The sequence below is a fragment of the Staurois parvus genome, unplaced genomic scaffold (genome assembly GCF_062004578.1).
Source record: "Staurois parvus isolate SC_StPar_1 unplaced genomic scaffold, SC_StPar_1.0 ptg000282l, whole genome shotgun sequence".
NCBI lineage: Eukaryota > Metazoa > Chordata > Amphibia > Anura > Ranidae > Staurois > Staurois parvus.
Window position 1 is genome coordinate 2,223,468 of NW_028318078.1, and position 20,030 is coordinate 2,243,497.

General features: G+C 43.4%; 1 protein-coding gene across 8 annotated transcripts in view; it reads left to right on the forward strand.

Annotated features, from left to right (window-relative positions):
• Positions 1–3,311: 3,311 nt before the first annotated feature.
• The window catches only part of CACNA1D (calcium voltage-gated channel subunit alpha1 D), a 537,089-nt gene continuing 520,370 nt past the window's right edge, over positions 3,312–20,030 (forward strand). For 5 of the 8 annotated variants that reach the window (XM_089681857.1, XM_089681856.1, XM_089681860.1 and 2 more), the window contains exon 1: positions 3,314–3,528. In XM_089681857.1, coding sequence (XP_089537983.1) covers positions 3,501–3,528 — 28 coding nt within the window. In that variant the 5' untranslated portion in view covers positions 3,314–3,500. Of the gene's footprint in view, positions 3,529–20,030 lie in introns of all 8 variants that reach the window. The other 3 variants (XM_089681863.1, XM_089681858.1, XM_089681862.1) reach the window with 2 other exon arrangements.

Sequence of the window (20,030 nt, forward strand, 5' to 3'; positions counted from 1 at the left end):
TCCTGACACACAGGAAAAAGGTCCCTGCACCATTTTTGGAATTGCAGCCTGCACAGGAAGCACAAGTCCAGTGCGGGTCCCAGTGTGGGTGGTGTGCCATTAATGTCGCTGCCCTCTTCTTGGTATAGGATTGAGCGTGCTTCCCATCCGCCGACTCCCACTGTGATTAGACACAGTGCGATTTTAAGTGTATGCCTAACAAGTGTTAATGTGTGTATTATGTGCAGCATTTTACTAAATAGCTCTTTGTTCAAAAGAGGTTGTTCCCTCTGTACTAAACCCTGTGTTGATTCTCAACACAGGGCTCTGGGCTGTGATTGGACACAGCCGATCAGCAGTTCCCAGCCATTGAATCAACACAGACCTCTGTACAGATGGAAAGATCTCCTTGGTTCTTCTCCCTGCAAAGCAGGGAGAAGGAACAAAGAGATATTTAGTAAAAAGCAGCACATAATACACACATTAACCCCCCCGGCGGTATTCCCGAGTGTAGCTCGGGGTAAAGTTTCAGTACCACAAGCGGTAACCCCGAGCTTCACTCGGGAATACCATGCGGTGCTGCTCCGGGATCCCTCGATCACTTACCTTGTCCTGCGCTCCCGCGATGTCCCTCCTGCAGTGTCCCGGCAATGTAATCCAGCGGATGCCAGCATATGTCTTCTGGGGTCCGTCCCCTGCGACGTCGGGACGTACGGGACGGAACGGCGGGAAATATGAAAATGACAAAAAGTGACATTCACTAAAATCACATAGTATAACATTACTGTATCAAACCATTTCACATACATTTTGTCCCGAGTGCTTTGTCCTGTGCCCTGCCTGCATTTTTACTGTTCTTTCTGCCTGGAAACTGAGAAACATCCATGGCGTCCAAAAAGCGTCCCTTTAGGTCAAAATCGGTTTTAGACCAGCTAGAGAACAGTGATAGTAAATCAGAACCACTTGCAGAATTGAGTGATAATGATTTGTGGGGAAATTCATCATCAGACACTGAAAACAGTTTTGCGACTTTGCTCAGTGATGTGCAAACTTGGCACTGTATTTCAAATTTCAGTGTTTTTGGTTTGATTATATTATTGAATTACATTTATTATTATTATTTTTTATGATTATTTATTAATTTATAATTGATGATTTCGTGTTTCAAGTTTTATCCTACCCGGAATGTTTACTAGACTCTTGTTCGGACAGATTTCAGTAAGTTATTCCTAAGAATTACAGGCCTACAATATAAAACGCCAAATTTCCACGCAAAATAATGGTACCGCTTTCAGCACCAAAAATCTGAAATAATCATACCGCTAGGGAGGTTATAGTGGAAGTAAACTCATTTTTTTAATTTTACCTACAGGTAAGCTTAAAAAAAAAGTGACCTGTAGGTAAAATTAATATCTCCTAAACGTGCACAGTATAGGAGATATTCTAGCTGTGTGCCGTGTCCCCAGATTCCCGCACGCATGCGCTGGAGTGAAGTCAATGCGGCCTGGCCTGTCAGACAGCTGGAGATCGTGAACCCAGAAGGAAGACCGGGTAAAGATGGAAGCCTCTGCAGTGGTGATCTCCAATTCCAAAGGACGCCAATTTTGGAGAAACGCGTCAACCGGCGCTTTCTGTGACGTCACGACATTCCGGTTGGTGGTCTGACACCGCGGTAATTTTAAATTTGTATACTGCCTTTATGTGCCTTATCTATGTAAGTGCAATACTTTAATACATTTTTTATGAGTTTATCGGGTTGCACTATGAAGTTTCTTCTTTTGTTTTAAACCCTTCCTTGAATGGTTTGGAGAGCCGTTTGGTGTGAGGAATCCATTGGGGTGAACCTGCAGTTGTTCATTCATGTCCTTTGATACTGCTAGCATGGGTGTCAGTGTGGGATCTGAACGCCATGAGCTCGTTTGATCTCGATTGGAGATCAATGTATCTGGTAAATGGCTGATTTATCTGTTGTAGCAAACACTTGTGGGCACCAATACACTTTTGTTGGAAGATTTTTCATCACACAGCACTTTGTGACTAGATTTGGGACTCTTTTGTTTATTCACTTTTACAGATTTGGACTGTTTATAGTAATTTTGTCACTCACTATTTGTTATATTAGTAATTCATTCATTTATATTTTTTGGATACATTGTGTTCGGATATCGCATTTGATTGTTTAGTGTACAGCACACTCATTTTATATATGTACTCCTAGATGTTAACTCCTTCCCAGCCAGTGTCATTAGTACAGTGACAGTGTATAGTATGATCACTATTAGTGTCACTGGTGATGTCATTGTCAGTCAGTTCCCACCCAGTGTCAGTTAGTGTCAGATTGCCCGCTGCACTATCACAATCCCACTATAAGTCGCTGATCACAACCATTAGTAGAATAAAATAAATAAAATGTTCAGTATTCGTAGACACTATAACGTTCACACAAACCAATCAACATACACTTATTGGAATAGTTTTTACCAAAGACATGTAGCAGAATACATGACTTAAATTTATGAAGAAATTAGATTTCGTACATTTTAATTTATAGGATATGTTTTATAGCAGAAAGTAAAAAATATTGTGACCACGGAATTGACAGCTAAAGTAGCACAGTGCCGAATAGCAAAAAATTGGAAGGGGGTAAAACCTGTGGATAGGTAAGCCTGTACGGCAGGGAATGCAGCGGCTGCAGATGATTGGCTATACAGGTTGCAGCTTTCTGGTGGATTGGGATGCTAGTCCGAGATGGTCACTGGTGGCCACCATAAGAATGGAGCAGCTGTACCTGGCAACCAATCAGCTTCTAGCTTTTATTTTCAAAGCTTAAGCAAACAAGTTGAAGATCGAAGCTGATTGGTTGCTGTGCAGAGCTGCTCCAGACTTCGTTCATGCAGCCATACCACTATGAATGTCAGCCTACCCAACGATCGGACACGCTTTTCCAGCTGAGATAAACTGAAATTCATCTCTAGCATTCCATCCATGGAGCTCCGTGTACAGCACTGTGTCCAGCACTCCTCACACATCATACACAGCACATCCGATACCATCACACAGACCACACGTCTCTGTACAGCACAGGATGGCACCGCACTGTCACATCGCTGCCCCCCAATGACAGCGGACACGACGCCCGGGGCAGTCAATGAACAGTTCTCGGCTCCTCCCAGCAGCGTGTTCCGCTCTCCTATACGCCGCCCCGCTTTCAACCAACCCCGCCCACCTTCTCCCCAGCCAGTGGCGTCACTTCCATCCCTAAAACCCTCTCCACTCCAGCGGGAGTTAATCCCAGCCCCGCCCCCCCGGGCAGGTTAACCCCTTCTCCGCCAGTGCGCAGTGAGAGGAGACTGGAGCGGTTGCCATGAGAACCGCGGTCGCCCGGATGTGAAGGAGATGCCGGCCGGAGCTGCCAGGGATCGCCCGGTGCCTCAGTGACATGGGGGGCGGGTAGGGGGGCCGGACGGGAGAGAGCGCTCGGATCGGTGCGGGGATCTCGGCTTTCTCTGGAGGGGGCAAGGATGGACGAGCCGGGGGAGCTGGCCGGAGGTAAGACGCTGAGAATGTGCGAGCAGCCCGTCCGTCCTCTGTGTGACATCCTGACATGAATGGTGACATCGTGCGGGCTAACAACCCCGGCATCACAACATGACATCCGGGAGACCCCGAGCTCAGCATCAGGACCTGACATTCCCGACATCCAGGACCTGACATCCCCGACATAGAGGAGACCCAGAGCCCCAACATCAGGACCTGACATCCCCGACGTCCATGACCTGACATCCCCGACATAGAGGAGACCTAGAGCCCCAACATCAGGACCTGACATCCCCCACATCCAGGACCTGACATCCCCGACATAGAGGAGACCCAGAGCCCCAACATCAGGACCTGACATCCCCGACATCCAGGACCTGACATCCTCAACATCAGGACCTGACATCCCCGACATCCAGGACCTGACATCCCCGACATAGAGGAGACCCAGAGCCCCAACATCAGGACCTGACATCCCCGACGTCCATGACCTGACATCCCCGACATAGAGGAGACCTAGAGCCCCAACATCAGGACCTGACATCCCCGACGTCCATGACCTGACATCCCCGACATAGAGGAGACCTAGAGCCCCAACATCAGGACCTGACATCCCCGACATCCAGGACCTGACATCCCCGACATCCAGGACCTGACATCCCCGACATAGAGGAGACCCAGAGCCCCAACATTAGGACCTGACATCCCCGACATCCAGGACCTGACATCCCCGACATCCAGGACCTGACATCCCCGACATAGAGGAGACCCAGAGCCCCAACATTAGGACCTGACATCCCCGACTTCCAGGACCTGACATCCCCGACATCCAGGACCTGACATCCCCGACATAGAGGAGACCCAGAGCCCCAACATCAGAACCTGACATCCCTGACATAGAGGAGACCCAGAGCCCCAACACCAGGACCTGACATCCCCGACATCCAGGACATGACATCCCCGACATAGAGGAGACCCAGAGCCCCAACATCAGGACCTGACATCCAGGATCTGACATCCCCGACATAGAGGAGACCCAGAGCCCCAACATCAGGACCTGACATCCAGGATCTGACATCCCCGACATAGAGGAGACCCAGAGCCCCAACATCAGGACCTGATATCCATGACATCCAGGACTTGATATTCCCGACATAGAGGAGACCCAGAGCCCCAACATCAGGACCTGACATCACCCATATCCAGGACCTGACATCTCCGACATTGAGGAGACCCAGAGCCCCAACATCAGGATCTGACATCCCCGATATAGAGGAGACCAAGAGCCCCAACATCAGGACCTGACATCCCCCACATCCTGGCCCTGACTTCCCCCACATCCAGGACCTGATTTCCCCTACATCCAGGACCTGACATCTCCCACACCCAGGACCTAACATCTTCGACATAGAGAAGACCCAGAGCCCCAACATCAGGACCTGACATCCCCGACATAGAGAAGACCCAGAGCCCCCACATCCAGGACCTGACATCCCCCACATCCAGGACCTGACATCTCTGACATAAAGGAGACCCAGAGCCCTAACATCAGGACCTGACATCCCCGATATAGAGAAGACCCAGAGCCCCCACATCCAGGACCTGACATCCCCAACATCTAGGACCTGACATTTCTAACACAGAGGAGTCCCAGAGCCCCAACATCAGGGCCTATCATCCCCAACATAAAGGACCTGACATCCCCAACATCCAGAACCTGCCATCTTCAACTTAGAGGTGACCCACAGCCCCAACATCAGGACCTATCATCCTCAACATAGAGGACATAGTATCCCCAACATGCAGGGGACCCAGAGCACCACCATCAGGACCTAGCATCCCCAACATCCAGGGGACCCAGAGCCCCAGTATCAGGACCTAGCATCCCCAACATCCAGAACCTATCATATCCAGCATCAGGACCTGAGATCCCCAACATAGAGGATCTGGCATCTCCAACATCCATGAAACCCAGAGCCCAACATCAGAATATGATATCCCCAAAATTAAAAAGACCCAGATCTCCAATATCAGGGCCTGAATCCCCATCATAGAGGAGACCCAGAGCCCCACCATCAGGACCTGACATCCCTGACATAGAGGAAATCCAGAGCTCCACACCCCCAACATACAGGACCTATCATTACCAGAATCTGAACATAACATCCCTGACTTCTGGAGCTCCAGAGCCCCAAGATCTGAACCTATTATACCTAATATACAGGACCTGAAAACCCCAACATAAAGGACTGATCGTGTCCAGCATCAGAACCTGACATCCCAACATACACAGCACCCAGATCTACAACATTAGGACCTGTCATCCCTAACATCACAGTCTAAAATCTCCGACATCCAGGAGACCCAGACCTCCAGCATCACAATCTGACAGCCCCAGCATACAGAACCTAGCATCCTCAACATCCAGGAGACCCAGATCCCTAGCATCAGGACCTGTAATCCCCAACATTATGACATTGCATCCTCATCATCAGTTCTATCATTCTCAACACTTAGGGGACTCAATTTTCTAGTGCAGAGGACCTAGCATCTCCAACAATATGAATCTGATGTCTACAACATTCAGGGAACCCAGATCCACAAAATCAAGACCTAGCATCCCCAGCATCCAGGGGATCCAGATCCTCAATATCAAGACCTAGCACCCCATCATCCAGGGGATCCAGATGCCCAATATCAGGACCCAGCATCCCCAACATCCAGGGGACCCAGATCCCAATATCAGGACCCAGCATTCCAAGATCCAGGGACCCAGAATCCCAACATCAGGACCTAGCACCCCCAACTTCCAGAAAATCCAGATTCCCAATATCAGGAACCTAGCATCCCCAACAGATCAACCCAGATCCCCAGTATCGTAACCTAGCATCCCCAGCATCCAGGGGACCCAGATCACCAGTATCAAACCTAGCATCCCAACATTTAGGGACCCAGATTCCCAACATCAGGACTTAGCATCACCAACTTCCAGAGGATCCAGATCCCAAAAATCAGGACCTATCATTCCCAACATCCAGGGAACCCAGATCCCCAATATCAGTGCCAATCTTCTCCAACTTCCAGAGGAGTCAGATCCCCAATATTAAGACCTAGCATGCCACACATCCCCTGGGGATCAAGATCCTCAATATCAGGACTTAGCAGCCCCAAAATCTAGGAGACCCAGGTCCCCAATATCAGGACCTATCACTCCAGCCTCTAGGGGAAGCAGATCCCCAATATCAGGACTTAGCATCCCCAACATCCAGAGGACCCAGATCTCCAATATCAGAACCTAGCATCCCCAACATCCAGGGAACCCAGATCCCCAATATCAGTACCAATCTTCCCCAATCTCCAGGGGAGCCAGATCCCCAATATTAAGATCTAGCATGCCCAACATCCTGGGGATCAAGATCCCCAATATCAGGACCTAGCACTCCCAACACGCTCCAACATCTGGTTCTGACATTCCCAACATGCAGGTGAACCCAGATTCCAGCATCAGAATCTGAGTTCCCCAACACCATGACCTGACATCCCCATTGTCAGGGCCTTACAACCCTAATATCGTGACCTTACATCGCCAGCATCTAGGATTCCAAATCCCCAAAATCAGGATCCATCACCTTTAATACCTTAGAATCCCAGTATGTGAACCTAAGATCTTTAGTATTTAGGATCTGTGATCCCAATAATCATACTCCAAGTTCCCCAGTATTTAGTACCTGAGATCCTCAATATCCAGACCCTTGAATCCCCACCATCAGGACCTGGCATCCTCAGTATCCAGGAGTTCAGATCCTCCATCCCCACTATCAGAATCTGAGGACCCCAGTATACTGTGCATCTGGAATACCTCATCGTCTATGCCACAGATGGACCCTCACCCCTCCGAATCTCTATTCTAAATCATATCCTCCAGCATTATATCTGTCACTGCACTTGAGATACTCATACATGGTGAAAGGAGAGAAGACAGGATCTGACTTTTCTTCACATCAGCTGATCTTTTCTACTGTCAGCTATACAGATAAACAGCTAGATGTTAAGCTCTTCCAAATTGTCTCAACCTCCCTGCACATCCACATTTCAACTAGATATTGTAGGTAGACATCTCTAAACCTCACAATCTGCCAATAAATAGATCCTTCATAATCTGATCTTTGCACACACACAGTAAAATAACCGTCCCAGTAATACTATGTATATAATATATTTCTGGAAACCAAAGCTACACGTAGATGCTTGTGTCAAGAGTGGTCACCATGTGCTGCTGCCTTCAATTGTGACTGCACAAGTCATCACAGCGTGACCGCATGCCTGATATAAAAACATCAGCAACGTGTCCAGACTGCATTACAGTCCATACAAGATGTACCCTTTTTTTTTACTTTTCCAGCGGCATGCATGTATATCGACATGTTGGCATCAGAAAGATTAATTAGAGAGAGACATGCACATCATTGTAGGGCATGGTGGTCACACTTGACAATTGTGTGTGTATATAAATGTATATACAGTATATGTACATGCATACTGTAACTCCTAACACTCAGATTTCTCAGGAGCAATGCACATCTTTCTATACTTAACTCACACCTTTCTAGATTTTCCTATTGAAATATTAAATCGATGATGGAGTGTGGTCCTAGAACTGGGTTCCAAGAATTTTCTGCAATAAAGTTTTGATCAAAATGGTCTTTTTATGTACAGGATCTTAACCCTGTTCCAGTATCATACTTCATCATCCATCTGTTTCTATTACTTGACCTTGGTCCATAACTTTCCTGTTTTATCTAATAGCCACCCTTGTAACATCCATATACTATATACTGCACTTCCATCCATACTGTGGATTGTCAGAAGATTCCACTTTCTGTAGAACTAAAAACCTACTCCAATCAATTTGTATGACAGTGATTGACTCCCAGCCTGACCCTCAGTCTAAACTACCCGCTGATTTCATTCCTAACTACGAGATAGGTTTTGCCCTGTTGTATTGCCATCATTGCCATCCATCTATATAGGACAATCCCTTCCTCCACCATTTGTAGAGTTTATATATACCGTCCAAATATCTGTGCTGTGCTTTATTCCTTGCTGGACCCCGAATCGGATCTGCTTGTCCTTTTATAATCCATTCACCCAGGCACAGCCATCCATAACTGTATTTGATTTATTTCTAGAACCACGTTAACCATCTGATACAGATCCACACTTGATCATTCTCTGATTTCTAGAAAGGAATTAACCCCCAGCGCACGCCTTGGTGCTTTGTATTGTTCCGTAGATTATCTTGCCAGTTCATCATGTTAATTGCGTTCTATTTCTCATGCTAAAACCCCGTTTCCTTTCTCCACGTCTCTGCGTTGTTTTATGGTGCAGGCCACTGATTGGATGCAAGGGTTAATGGATTATGTATAGTGGATTATGTGTTCACCATCATAAGAAACCTATATACAGATGTGTTATTGCTAGAGAGACTACGTTTCCGTGGCTAGGCTTATGATTTGTGAAACGTTATTCTTTCGATGGGAGATGTATAATTTGCAAACAATGTTTAGCTTTGTTCCGTCATTTTTTTTTTTTTGCTGTTACGGATATTACATCTCTACTGTGATGTGTCAGTGTTCCTTGGTATGTGAAATAGAGGCGTGATGGATTCGACGTGTAATGTTCGCGTTCGCTGGTCTGATATCATGCACAGGTTACTGTGGGGGGAGGGGGGCAGCTTTTGTTTGTACCATGGGATTAAAGGATATGCAACCTGTCTGTATCACTCTCAAACAGAGGGGGAAGTGCATGTAATATAATTATACACACACTCTGGTCTAGAGGTCACTGAACCCACTTGGTTTTGTTTGCCATTTTTGGACATTCTTAGAGAATCCTTGAAGATAGAAGCATAGGATGCCATGTGGTATATAAAGAAGAAGTGCTGATACTTTTCAAAGTGCTCATAGGTGCAACATAAGATGGCAGTTATAATGGTAAAGAATCTGTTATTCCTACGAACGATCGCTCAGTAAAAAAAATCAGTGGTGGTCATACCGGCAGTCACAGTCAATCTTTGGTGACATACATGGGCAGAAGACTGTCCATTAGACACATGTATGAATATTTGTATTTACAACCTCCTCATGCATTCATGTAACCTAGCATCATTAATAAAAGGCCTATCCTTTACAACATTGTATTCCCCTAATTGGGGATATTTGATGGCCTTCTAGCATATGAAAAATATTTAACCATTTTTTAATGTCACATTGAGCGTTCCCGTAGAAAGCCGTGCAGTGATTATGTGGTGATATTTTACTTAATAACAACAGATCATTTTTTCAATTTCTTCAGAGTATTCCTGAGAACTGCACCATTATGATGACACAATTTATGCTTGATTTTTTTTGGAGAGAAGGCAGAGAGAATTATGCTTTATAGTGATTTTTTGCTGGTGACCCAGATCCCTAGTATCAGAATCTAACATCCCCAACATGCAGGGGCCTATATCCCCAACATTAGGACCTGACATCTCCAACACACAGGGGACCCATATCCCCAACATCAGGATCTAAAATGTCCAAAACCCAGGAGACTCAGATTCACAACATCAGGGCCTGACCTCTCTAACACACAGGTGACCCAGATCCCCACATCAGAATCTTACATCCCCAACATACAGGGGACCCAGATCCCCAACTTCATAATCCAACATCCTCAGCATACAGGGGACCCAGATCTCCAAGATTAGAACCAAATATCCCCAACATACAGGGGACTCAGATCCCTAACATAGGCTCTTGCATGCTTACCATCAGCTTCAGGATGGATCATGGCGTTGCATGCCCAACATCCAGGAAACCCATATCCCTGCAATGGGATCTGACACCCTCAACATACAGGGGACCCAGGTCCCCAACATTAGGATCTGACATTCCTAGCATACAGGAGACCCAAATTTCCAACATCAAGATCCAACATCCCCAATATGCAGGGGACCCAGTCCATCATAAGGATCTGACATTCTCAACTACAAGACCTAGCACCCCCCAAATCCAGGAGATCCAGATTCTCAACATATGCATCTGACTTGCCCCAAAATGCAGTTGATCCAAGATCCCAGCATTAGAATCTGACATTCTCCACACCAGAACCTGGCATTCCCATTATTTGGACCTTACAGCTATAATATCATGACCTGACATCCCCAGCCTCCAGAAATCCAAATCCCAAAAAACTCTGATAATCCCAACTTCCAAAACTTTAGAGCCCTAAGATTAGATTGTAAGGTTTTCAGTATTTAGGACACTTGGTTTTGTTACTATTTTTGGGCATTTTTAGAGAATCTTTGATGATAGAAGCATATGCTACCATGTAAGATATAAAGTAGAAGTGCTAATAGCTTTGAAATTGCTGATAGACGCAACAGGAGATGGTGGTTTATTGGTAAAAAAATCTGTTATTTATACAAATGATTGCTCAATAAAAAATGGGTGGTCATACCATTGCTTATAATCATACGATTGCAACGTGCATAGGCAAAAGTCTCGGAAAAACTGTCCATTCCATGCACTTATGTGAATATTAGAATTGATGACTACCTCATGCCTTCATCATATAACTAAGCCTAGTCCTTACAAAGCTTCAAGCATGGGTGTCATTTAATTGATGGCCTCATAGTTTAAAAAAAAATTCATATACAGTAATAAATGATGAAAAAAACAATCCAACCAATTTTTAATGTAACAGTAGCGTTTTAATATCAGTAATCCTGTAGAAAGCCATACAATGATTATTGGGTAGCAGCATAAAATTGCACCTTTTATTGGACTTTGTCTATCATCACATAGGAAGTGGAACTGCAATGCATCGGAGTACCACAAACCCAAAATGCTATTTCATTCATTGGTATTATTCAAAGCAAACTCTCCCATCCATCCATGTCTCCATGCTTTATTTTGCTGAGAAATCATTTAGAAAAACACCCCCTAGCATTTCTGGCAGTGTTCATCTTGAGTAACATAGAAACATAGAAAAGTGATGGTAGAAAAAGACTGAGTGGTCCATCGGGTCTGCCTATTTTTTTGTATTTTTTTTTAGGGGGGGGGGGGGTTAGGGGTTTGTTTTTTTGGGGGGTGTTTTTTGTTAACATTTTTGTCTGTGTATAGATCTATGCTTGTCCCAAGCATGTTTGAATCTATTTACTGTTGACTGGCTCACTACCTCTGCTGGAATTTTATTCCAAGCATCAACTACTCCTTCAATAAAATAGTACTCTCTGAGATTAGTCTTGAACTTTCCTCCAGTTAGTTTAAGGTCATGTCCCCCGTATTCTTGATTATGGTTTTGTGTTGAACATTTGCCTGAATCTTATTCACCCCCTTGACGTATTTAAAGGTTTCAGTCATGTCTCCCCTTTCCCTGCTTTTCTCCAGACTGTACAAGTTTTGAAGTCGCTTTTGATATGTTTTATCTATCAGACCTTTCACCATTTTTGTTGTTACTCACCTCTGGACTCATTCTATCTTATCAATATCTTTTTGTAAGTGAGGTCTCCAGAACTGGACACAGTATTCTAAATGAGGTCTCACTGAAGATCTCTATAGTAGGGATCAGGACCTCCTTCCTCCTGCTGTTGACCCCTCTAGTGATGCATCCTAGAATTCTATTCACTTTTTGCTCATTTTGCAATCCTCTGAATTGTTATTTTATTTATTTTAGGTACTTATATAGAACTGTCAACTTACGAAGCGCTTTATATATATATTGTACATTCTCTTCAGTCCCTAACCCTCAAGTTGCGTACAGTCTAAGGTCCCTAACCTACATACATATACTAGGGCCAATTTAGACAGGATCCAATTAACCTAACAGCATGTTTTTGGAGTGTGGGAGGAAACTGGAGTACCTGGAGGAAACCCATGAAGACACAGGGAGAACATGCAAACCCCAGACAGGTGGTGCCATGGTTGGGATTCAAACCAACAACCCTAGTACTGCCAAGCGGAAGTGCTAACCATCTAGCCACTGTGCCCAAACTAAGTACCCCCATGTCCTTTTCCTCTGAAGTGCTGGCTAACACTGTAGCCCCAATGTTGTACTCTCTCAAGGGATTCTTTTTCCCTATGTGCATTATTTTACACTTAGAAACATTGAACTTCAATTTCCACTTTTTTAACCAATCTTCCAGCAATGCCAAATCATGTTCCATGTTACTGACACCTCCAGGGATATCAACCCTATTACACGCCTTTGTGTCATCCACAAAAAGACATACCTTACCCAACAAACCTTTACTCATATCACTTACATATAGATTGAATAGAACTAGACCTGGTAGACCTTGTGGTACACCACTAGTGACTGGTCTCTATTCCGACTGAACCACATTTACAACCCTCTGGTATCTTACCTTTAGCTTGCTGCATATCCACTGAACTACCCAAGGGCTAAGTCCTAGCTTGTACAACTTTTGTATTAGATCATTGTGTGAAACTGTATCAAATGCCTTGCTGAAATCAAGATATGCTATGTCCACAGCACCACCATGGTCCAAAACATTGGTAATATAGTAAAAGATTCCAATCAGATTAGCCTGAAATGATCTGCCCTCGGTATAGCCATACTGCTTTGGATCCAGCAAGTTGTGTGTTTTTAAGTGATCATTGATCCTTCTTTTTAGGAGTGATTCCATCAACTTGGCTACAACTGATGTTAAACTCACTGGCTTGTAACCAGCTTCTACCTTGCTGCCCTTCTTGTGGATGGGTATAATATTAGTTGTTCGCCAATCATGGGGAAATTCTGTTAGAAGAGTTTTATTAAAAAGATCAGCTAATGGTCCAACAACTATACCTCAAAGTTCTCTTAGAACTCTGGAATGAATACCATCAGGGCTCATTGCTTTATTAGTCTTTGACCGAGCCAAGGTCAGATGATTCATATGTCATTTACTTCCTGTAATTGTATCTGCCCTTAGCTCAGGCAAAGGCTGAGCTTAGAACCATCCCTCCTCTCCTGAAGACTGCTGGGATGTATGACATAATTTGCCTTGGCATGAAAATCAGGAAGTAACTGATTAAAACAAGTAAATATGATATACTTTCTATTTACTAATGCTAGCAGCATAAGGATTAAAAATAGTCCATGTTAATTGAGAGAGTGAAGTTCCGCTTTAATAGCAAAAGAATTCTCGAGAACTTCCCCATTATTACAATTGCACAATTATGAGTCACTTTTTTGGGGAGATGGACAACTAAATTTGTATGTGATACTTTCTTCAAAAGAGGAGAATTAAAGTGAAACTTCACTTGTCTTTGGGATAATTAAAAGTCAGCATCTACAATGACTATAGCTGCTCACTTTGAAAAAACACATACTTACTAGTCCATACAATCTTTGAAGAAACACATACTTACTAGTCCATACAATCTTTGAAGAAACACATACTTACTAGTCCATACAATTTAGTGCTGTCTACCTTGCACCCAATTCAATGTAGGGCTTGTGATCTTCTGGCCCACCATTTCTTTATTGGTGAGCCGGCTGACACTTCTGATGACTCAAAGTTAGCCCCCTACTGCCCATGATCCAGAATGTGAGGCCTCCTGGGGAGGTGTGATGGTATGCCAGAAGGCTGTGAGCAGGCTGTGGGTAAGTCATCCTCGCCAAAGCAAAGAAGAATGAGTCAATAGGAGCAATAGACATACAAAGGTACAAAAAAAAAAATGTGATTGTGTAAATTTACATTCACAACACATGTGGTGGGACTGCATTGAGCAGCTATTCCAGCTCACATGCCTGATGAAGGGGTCCTGCGAGACTCCGAAACGTTGCCTTGCTGTAACTATGTGATCGTTCATTAAAACCTTTGGATCCATATTGGTGATCCTCGGTGTGCTGGTAAAATTTTTCCTTGCTATTCCAGCTCAGTTGCACCACAAAACAAGGCAAAATGTCTTGCTCCTCTATCTGCCCAGTTCGCACCACTGCGTTGTGGTGGTGGGCAGTGAAAAAAAAATGCGTGCTGTACTTTTTATTAGTGCAATGCAGTGCGAGGCAATCCATTTCGGCTGGCAATTGATCTTTATGAGATGTCTGTATGACCGCTCAAAAAAAAAAAAAAAAGAGTGGGCTGCTCCGAGATTAGTGCATGATCACTGCGCTGATCCGGCTGGACTGCACTACGCACAACTCTGCACACACCTGGTGTGAACATACGCAGGGAGGAGAATCATGGTGACTGTAATTATGGGTGAATGTTCACTTTAAGCCCTGGTTCACACTGCTGTGACTTCTTGTGTGACTTGCTGTGACATGCGACACAGAAAATCACATGACAAGTCAAAACACATTGATTTCAGTGGAGGCCATCCTGATTGCTGCAACTCAAGTCGTAGTAACAAAAAAAAGAATAGTTTCTGCACTAATTTTCTGCGTCTTCCTTAGTGCCATAGACTGCAATGCTAAAATCACAAAAGTCGCAAGGTTGTTTATTTTACTTATCTTTACAACAGAGGGTTTTGTAAGTTCAATAATATGTCACACTCTGTGTTGTTATGCTTTGCTAAAGTCCAAAACATCAAAGTTGCATGAAAGTCACATTGAAGACGCAAGCAAGTCGCAATGGAAAATCTCACAACTTTGGGGTGGCTGCAGTGTGAACTGAACTGTCAACACAATGGAGTCTTATGTGTCTGGTATATGCAACAGCAAGAATTCAAACCTCTTTTTCAGTCCACTTGAGTTTTGGGTGTTCCAGTCTACCTTTAGTGCCTCTTCTTGTATTCTCCATAATATCAGTGGGACCCCCTTGTAATGGCCATAGCAAATGGGTATGCTCAGGAGTCCTGGAGAGATATAAGAAACTGTCAAGTCAGTTAATGCTCCATTACCTTCCAAAAACTGAAATATTAGTTTTGATTCCCATATGGAAAAAAATATATTTTAAATATATTTTAAAAATATTCTTCTCAAATATATTGACATATATTTGAAATGCTACAATTTTGGCCATTTTCTATATATTTAAAGAAAAAAAATATATATATATGTTGAAATGCGTTTGTATTACACAATATATGAAAAATATTTTTAAAAATGCATACTGTATGTCTTTAAAAGTACTACATTTTTGGAATGCATTTAAAAATATATGTTAAAATGACTTTTTTATATGTTAAAAAAATCTAAAGAATATATTTAAAAATAATATATTTTTAAAAATATATATTTTTAAATATATTCTTCAGGTTTTTTTTTTTAAAAAAGTGTGTATATATATTTTTCTTCCATGTGGGTTGGACTGAGTTTTTAAATACATTAACGTATATTGTTTAAATATATTAATGTATATATTTAAAAAAAAACCTAAACAAAAACAAAACAAAACTACAGATTTTTGGTTCATATATTTAACTAGTTCCTTTTCAGAGATATAAATGCATGAGAATTATATTCTGCTGAAATAAACATGCACTTTCTAGTATAGCTGCCGTTCAGTTCTGTGTAGTTGGTAGAACTGATACTAATTGTATCAATTGTATTGGTTTAAAATGTATTTAATTGAGTGTAATGTAGCTGAACTCTGATATAAAAGATACAAATTAATGCAACTTCCTTTAACACATCATTAAGCCCGTTTACTCCGGTGCCGCTTGTCATGTGATTTGACAATTACAAATCGCATAATAAGTTGCACGCAAGTGTCGACAATGGAACTGTTCAAAAAAATTTAGAAAATAGTTCCTGCATAATTTTTAGTGATTTCAGGTGCATGAAGTCTCACAGATGTTAGGTAAGCTGCATATGAAATTGCACCAGGTCCGTGGCATTGAAATTGCGCATGATTTAAGCATGATTTCAATGTCACATTTTGGCTTAAACTATAACTACTTATATGGAAGAAAAATATATTTGAAATATATTTTAAAAATATTCTTCCCAAATATACTGAGATATATTTGAAATGCTACAATTTTGGCCATATTCAATATATTTAAAATTTATATATATATATATATGTGTGTGTGTGTGTGTGTACTGTATGTTGAAATGCGTTTTTATTACAAAATATATGAAAATTTTTGAGCAAGAAGCGTCATAAGGTGCCAACCAGTTCATGTACTCACAAGGAGGGACACAAATGGAGCCCATCACTGCTGCTTCCCCTTTGACTGTTCAGTCACAGGCTGGGGCTGATCCAGGACTACCTGGGCTCATAGAAAGTGGACTGAATAATGTCACATCAGGTTGAGGACATCTAGTGGCAGAAATAAGTACTACAGTGGAAATCCCTGGATTGAGAGTGAATATTGCAGCAAAAGGTGTTTTTTTTTTTTTTGCTATTTTACTTTTTTAATGGGCTGTTGTTTTATCAGACAGGAAGTGAGGGGAAATCCACAATAGAGACAAATACAGAAATGTATAAATCTGATCGGGGTTCTAGCATTCCTCTGCTCTATTAAACAGCAACTCTGTTACTATAGAACAGGGGTCTCCAAACTTTTCAAACAAAGGGCCAGTCTACTGTCCTTCAGACTTTGGGAGGGCCGGGGTGGCCAGTGGAGGTAAAAATGTTCTGGGCCCAGCATCAGTAAAAATAAACATTGCCTCAGGGTTGGTTGGTGGTCAGTAGGAGGAAGAGTAGTGCCCCATCATTGGTATCAGTTGGAAGAATAGTGCCCCATCATTGGTATCAGTGGGAAGAATTGTGCCCCATCGTTGGTATCAGTTGGAAGAATAGTGCCCCATCGTTGGTATCAGTTGGAAGAATAGTGCCCCATCGTTGGTATCAGTGGGAAGAATTGTGCCCCATCGTTGGTATCAGTTGGAAGAATAGTGCCCCATCGTTGGTATCAGTTGGAAGAATAGTGCCCCATCGTTGGTATCAGTGGGAAGAATTGTGCCCCATCATTGGTATCAGTTGGAAGAATAGTGCCCCATCGTTGGTATCAGTGGGAAGAATAGTGCCCCATCGTTGGTATCAGAGGGAAGAATAGTGCCCCATCGTTGGTATCAGTTGAAAGAATAGTGCCCCATCGTTGGTATCAGTTGGAAGAATAGTGCCCCATCGTTGGTATCAGTTGGAAGAATAGTGCCCCATCATTGGTATCAGTGGGAGGAATAGTGTCCCATCGTTGGTATCTGTGGGAAGAATAGTGCCCCATCGTTGGTATCAGTTGGAAGAATAGTGCCCCATCGTTGGTATCAGTGGGAAGAATTGTGCCCCATCGTTGGTATCAGTTGGAAGAATAGTGCCCCATCGTTGGTATCAGTTGGAAGAATAGTGCCCCATCGTTGGTATCAGTGGGAAGAATTGTGCCCCATCATTGGTATCAGTTGGAAGAATAGTGCCCCATCGTTGGTATCAGTGGGAAGAATAGTGCCCCATCGTTGGTATCAGAGGGAAGAATAGTGCCCCATCGTTGGTATCAGTTGAAAGAATAGTGCCCCATCGTTGGTATCAGTTGGAAGAATAGTGCCCCATCGTTGGTATCAGTTGGAAGAATAGTGCCCCATCATTGGTATCAGTGGGAGGAATAGTGTCCCATCGTTGGTATCTGTGGGAAGAATAGTGCCCCATCGTTGGTATCAGTTGGAAGAATAGTGCCCCATCGTTGGTATCAGTGGGAAGAATAGTGCCCCATTGTTGGTATCAGTAGGAGGGGTAGTGCCCCACTGTTGGTGTCAGAAGGAGGAATAATGCCCCAAGGGCCGGATAAAGGCTAGCAAAGGGCCGCATCCAGCCCTTGGGCCGCAGTTTGGAGACTCCTGCTATAGAAGTGTATCTCTCACTTCCTGTCTTCTAAAACATTGTCAGCGGGACAGGAAGTGAGGGGAAATCCCTCTAACGAAGGGATGGCAGTAAAATTCCAAAAGGCAATGTAATCTTTTCCAAACTCCATTTAAAACTAAAATGTTTTTGCTATGCATTTGTTGATGAAAGTGGATATGTACTCAGATTTTATACAAATTGATCTTCTAGTTAAAGTAGTTGTAAACCCATATTTCTTCTTTTTTTTTTTAATAACAAGCATAACATACTTGCATGATGTGTGTAATGGTTTTGCACAAAGCTTCCTCTATCCTCCTCTCCTGGGGTCCCCTGCCTGTGCTCCTGGCCCCTCTCCCCTTCCGAGTACCCCCATAGCAAGCACTTGTGCGGGCTTGACACACACACAGTGCATAGAAGCCAACGAAATGTCATTTTGTGATGTTTCAATAAAGTAAAAAAAATAAAAAAAAAGTAAAAGAGGTAAACAGTTATATTCATAAATACTCCTCTGTCCCCTATTGAGATCTTTAAAGGGGACAGAAAAGTATTTTAGAACACATTGATGCGGGACTCAGTGCATGGATCTTAAAGGAACAGTGAAGTGTTGACCATATTGGTGAGAAACGCATAGCATAATGGCAGAAAATGCACAGTTTGACTTCTTCAATTTAATACAAAGTCAACAACTTCTGGTGAGTGCGAAGTATGGAGAAAGGGCACTGAAGACACATGCGTTTTTACTACCAGCACGTGGGATTTGATTTTTCTATGCACGGAGCATGTTATATATCACGTGGACTGATCTATTGCAATAATATTTTATATTGGTATAGTGATTAGTGATGCACCGAAATGAAAATTCTGGTGCCAAAACCAATACCGAAAATTCAGAATGCACGTGGCCGAAAACCAAAAATGAAATGTCTGCGTATGTGGGGGTGAGAAGGCTCAAATTTTAACTTTAAGGTGTATTTTTATTTAATTTTTAACCTATGGTTTAATTGCTATCACATAGGGGACCAATAGACCCCTATGTGAGAGCATATGAGTGACAGGTTCTTTTTTTTGGGGGGGGCAGTGTGTGTAAGGAGAGGGCAGGAGAGGAGCAGTGTATACAGTGAAGCAGCTCCCTCACTGGCTGCCCCTATATGTCACTGCTGGTTTTTAAATGGCTTCACTATAGCTCCAAGAATGAGCTGTCATTCTCCCCTCCGCTATAGGAAACTAAGGGGCGGGGTCACTGGGTAATGTCACTGGGTGACCCCGCCTCTTAGTTTCCTTTAGCGGAGGGGAGAGTGACAGCTTATTCTTGAAGCTATAGTGAAGAAAAAAAAGCCGGTAATTGCATTTAAAAACAATGTTGGTTTTTTTCCCTTCACTATAGCTCTGAGAATGAGCTGTCATTTTCCCCGCTGCTAAAGGAAAGGGGCGGAGTCACCCAGTGGGCGGAGTATAATATTATTGCAAAGGACTTTTCCCTCACTCCCTCAGTTGCTGGTGCTCAATTCTTCTACCTGACGCTCTGAGCTGTTGGCTTCTTGGGTGTCCTCATGTACAATGCAGGGCTATTGGCCCTGCATTGTACGTAATAATGTCAGAGTGCCTGCCACCGCTATAGTACCTAAGGGCTCTTTTACACAGTGGAGTGCGGTGCCCTCGGATCGTTTTTCAGAGGGCATTCAACAGATTTAACCCTATAACACCCCACTACTGTGCTGCAGTCTCGTACATTGCACGC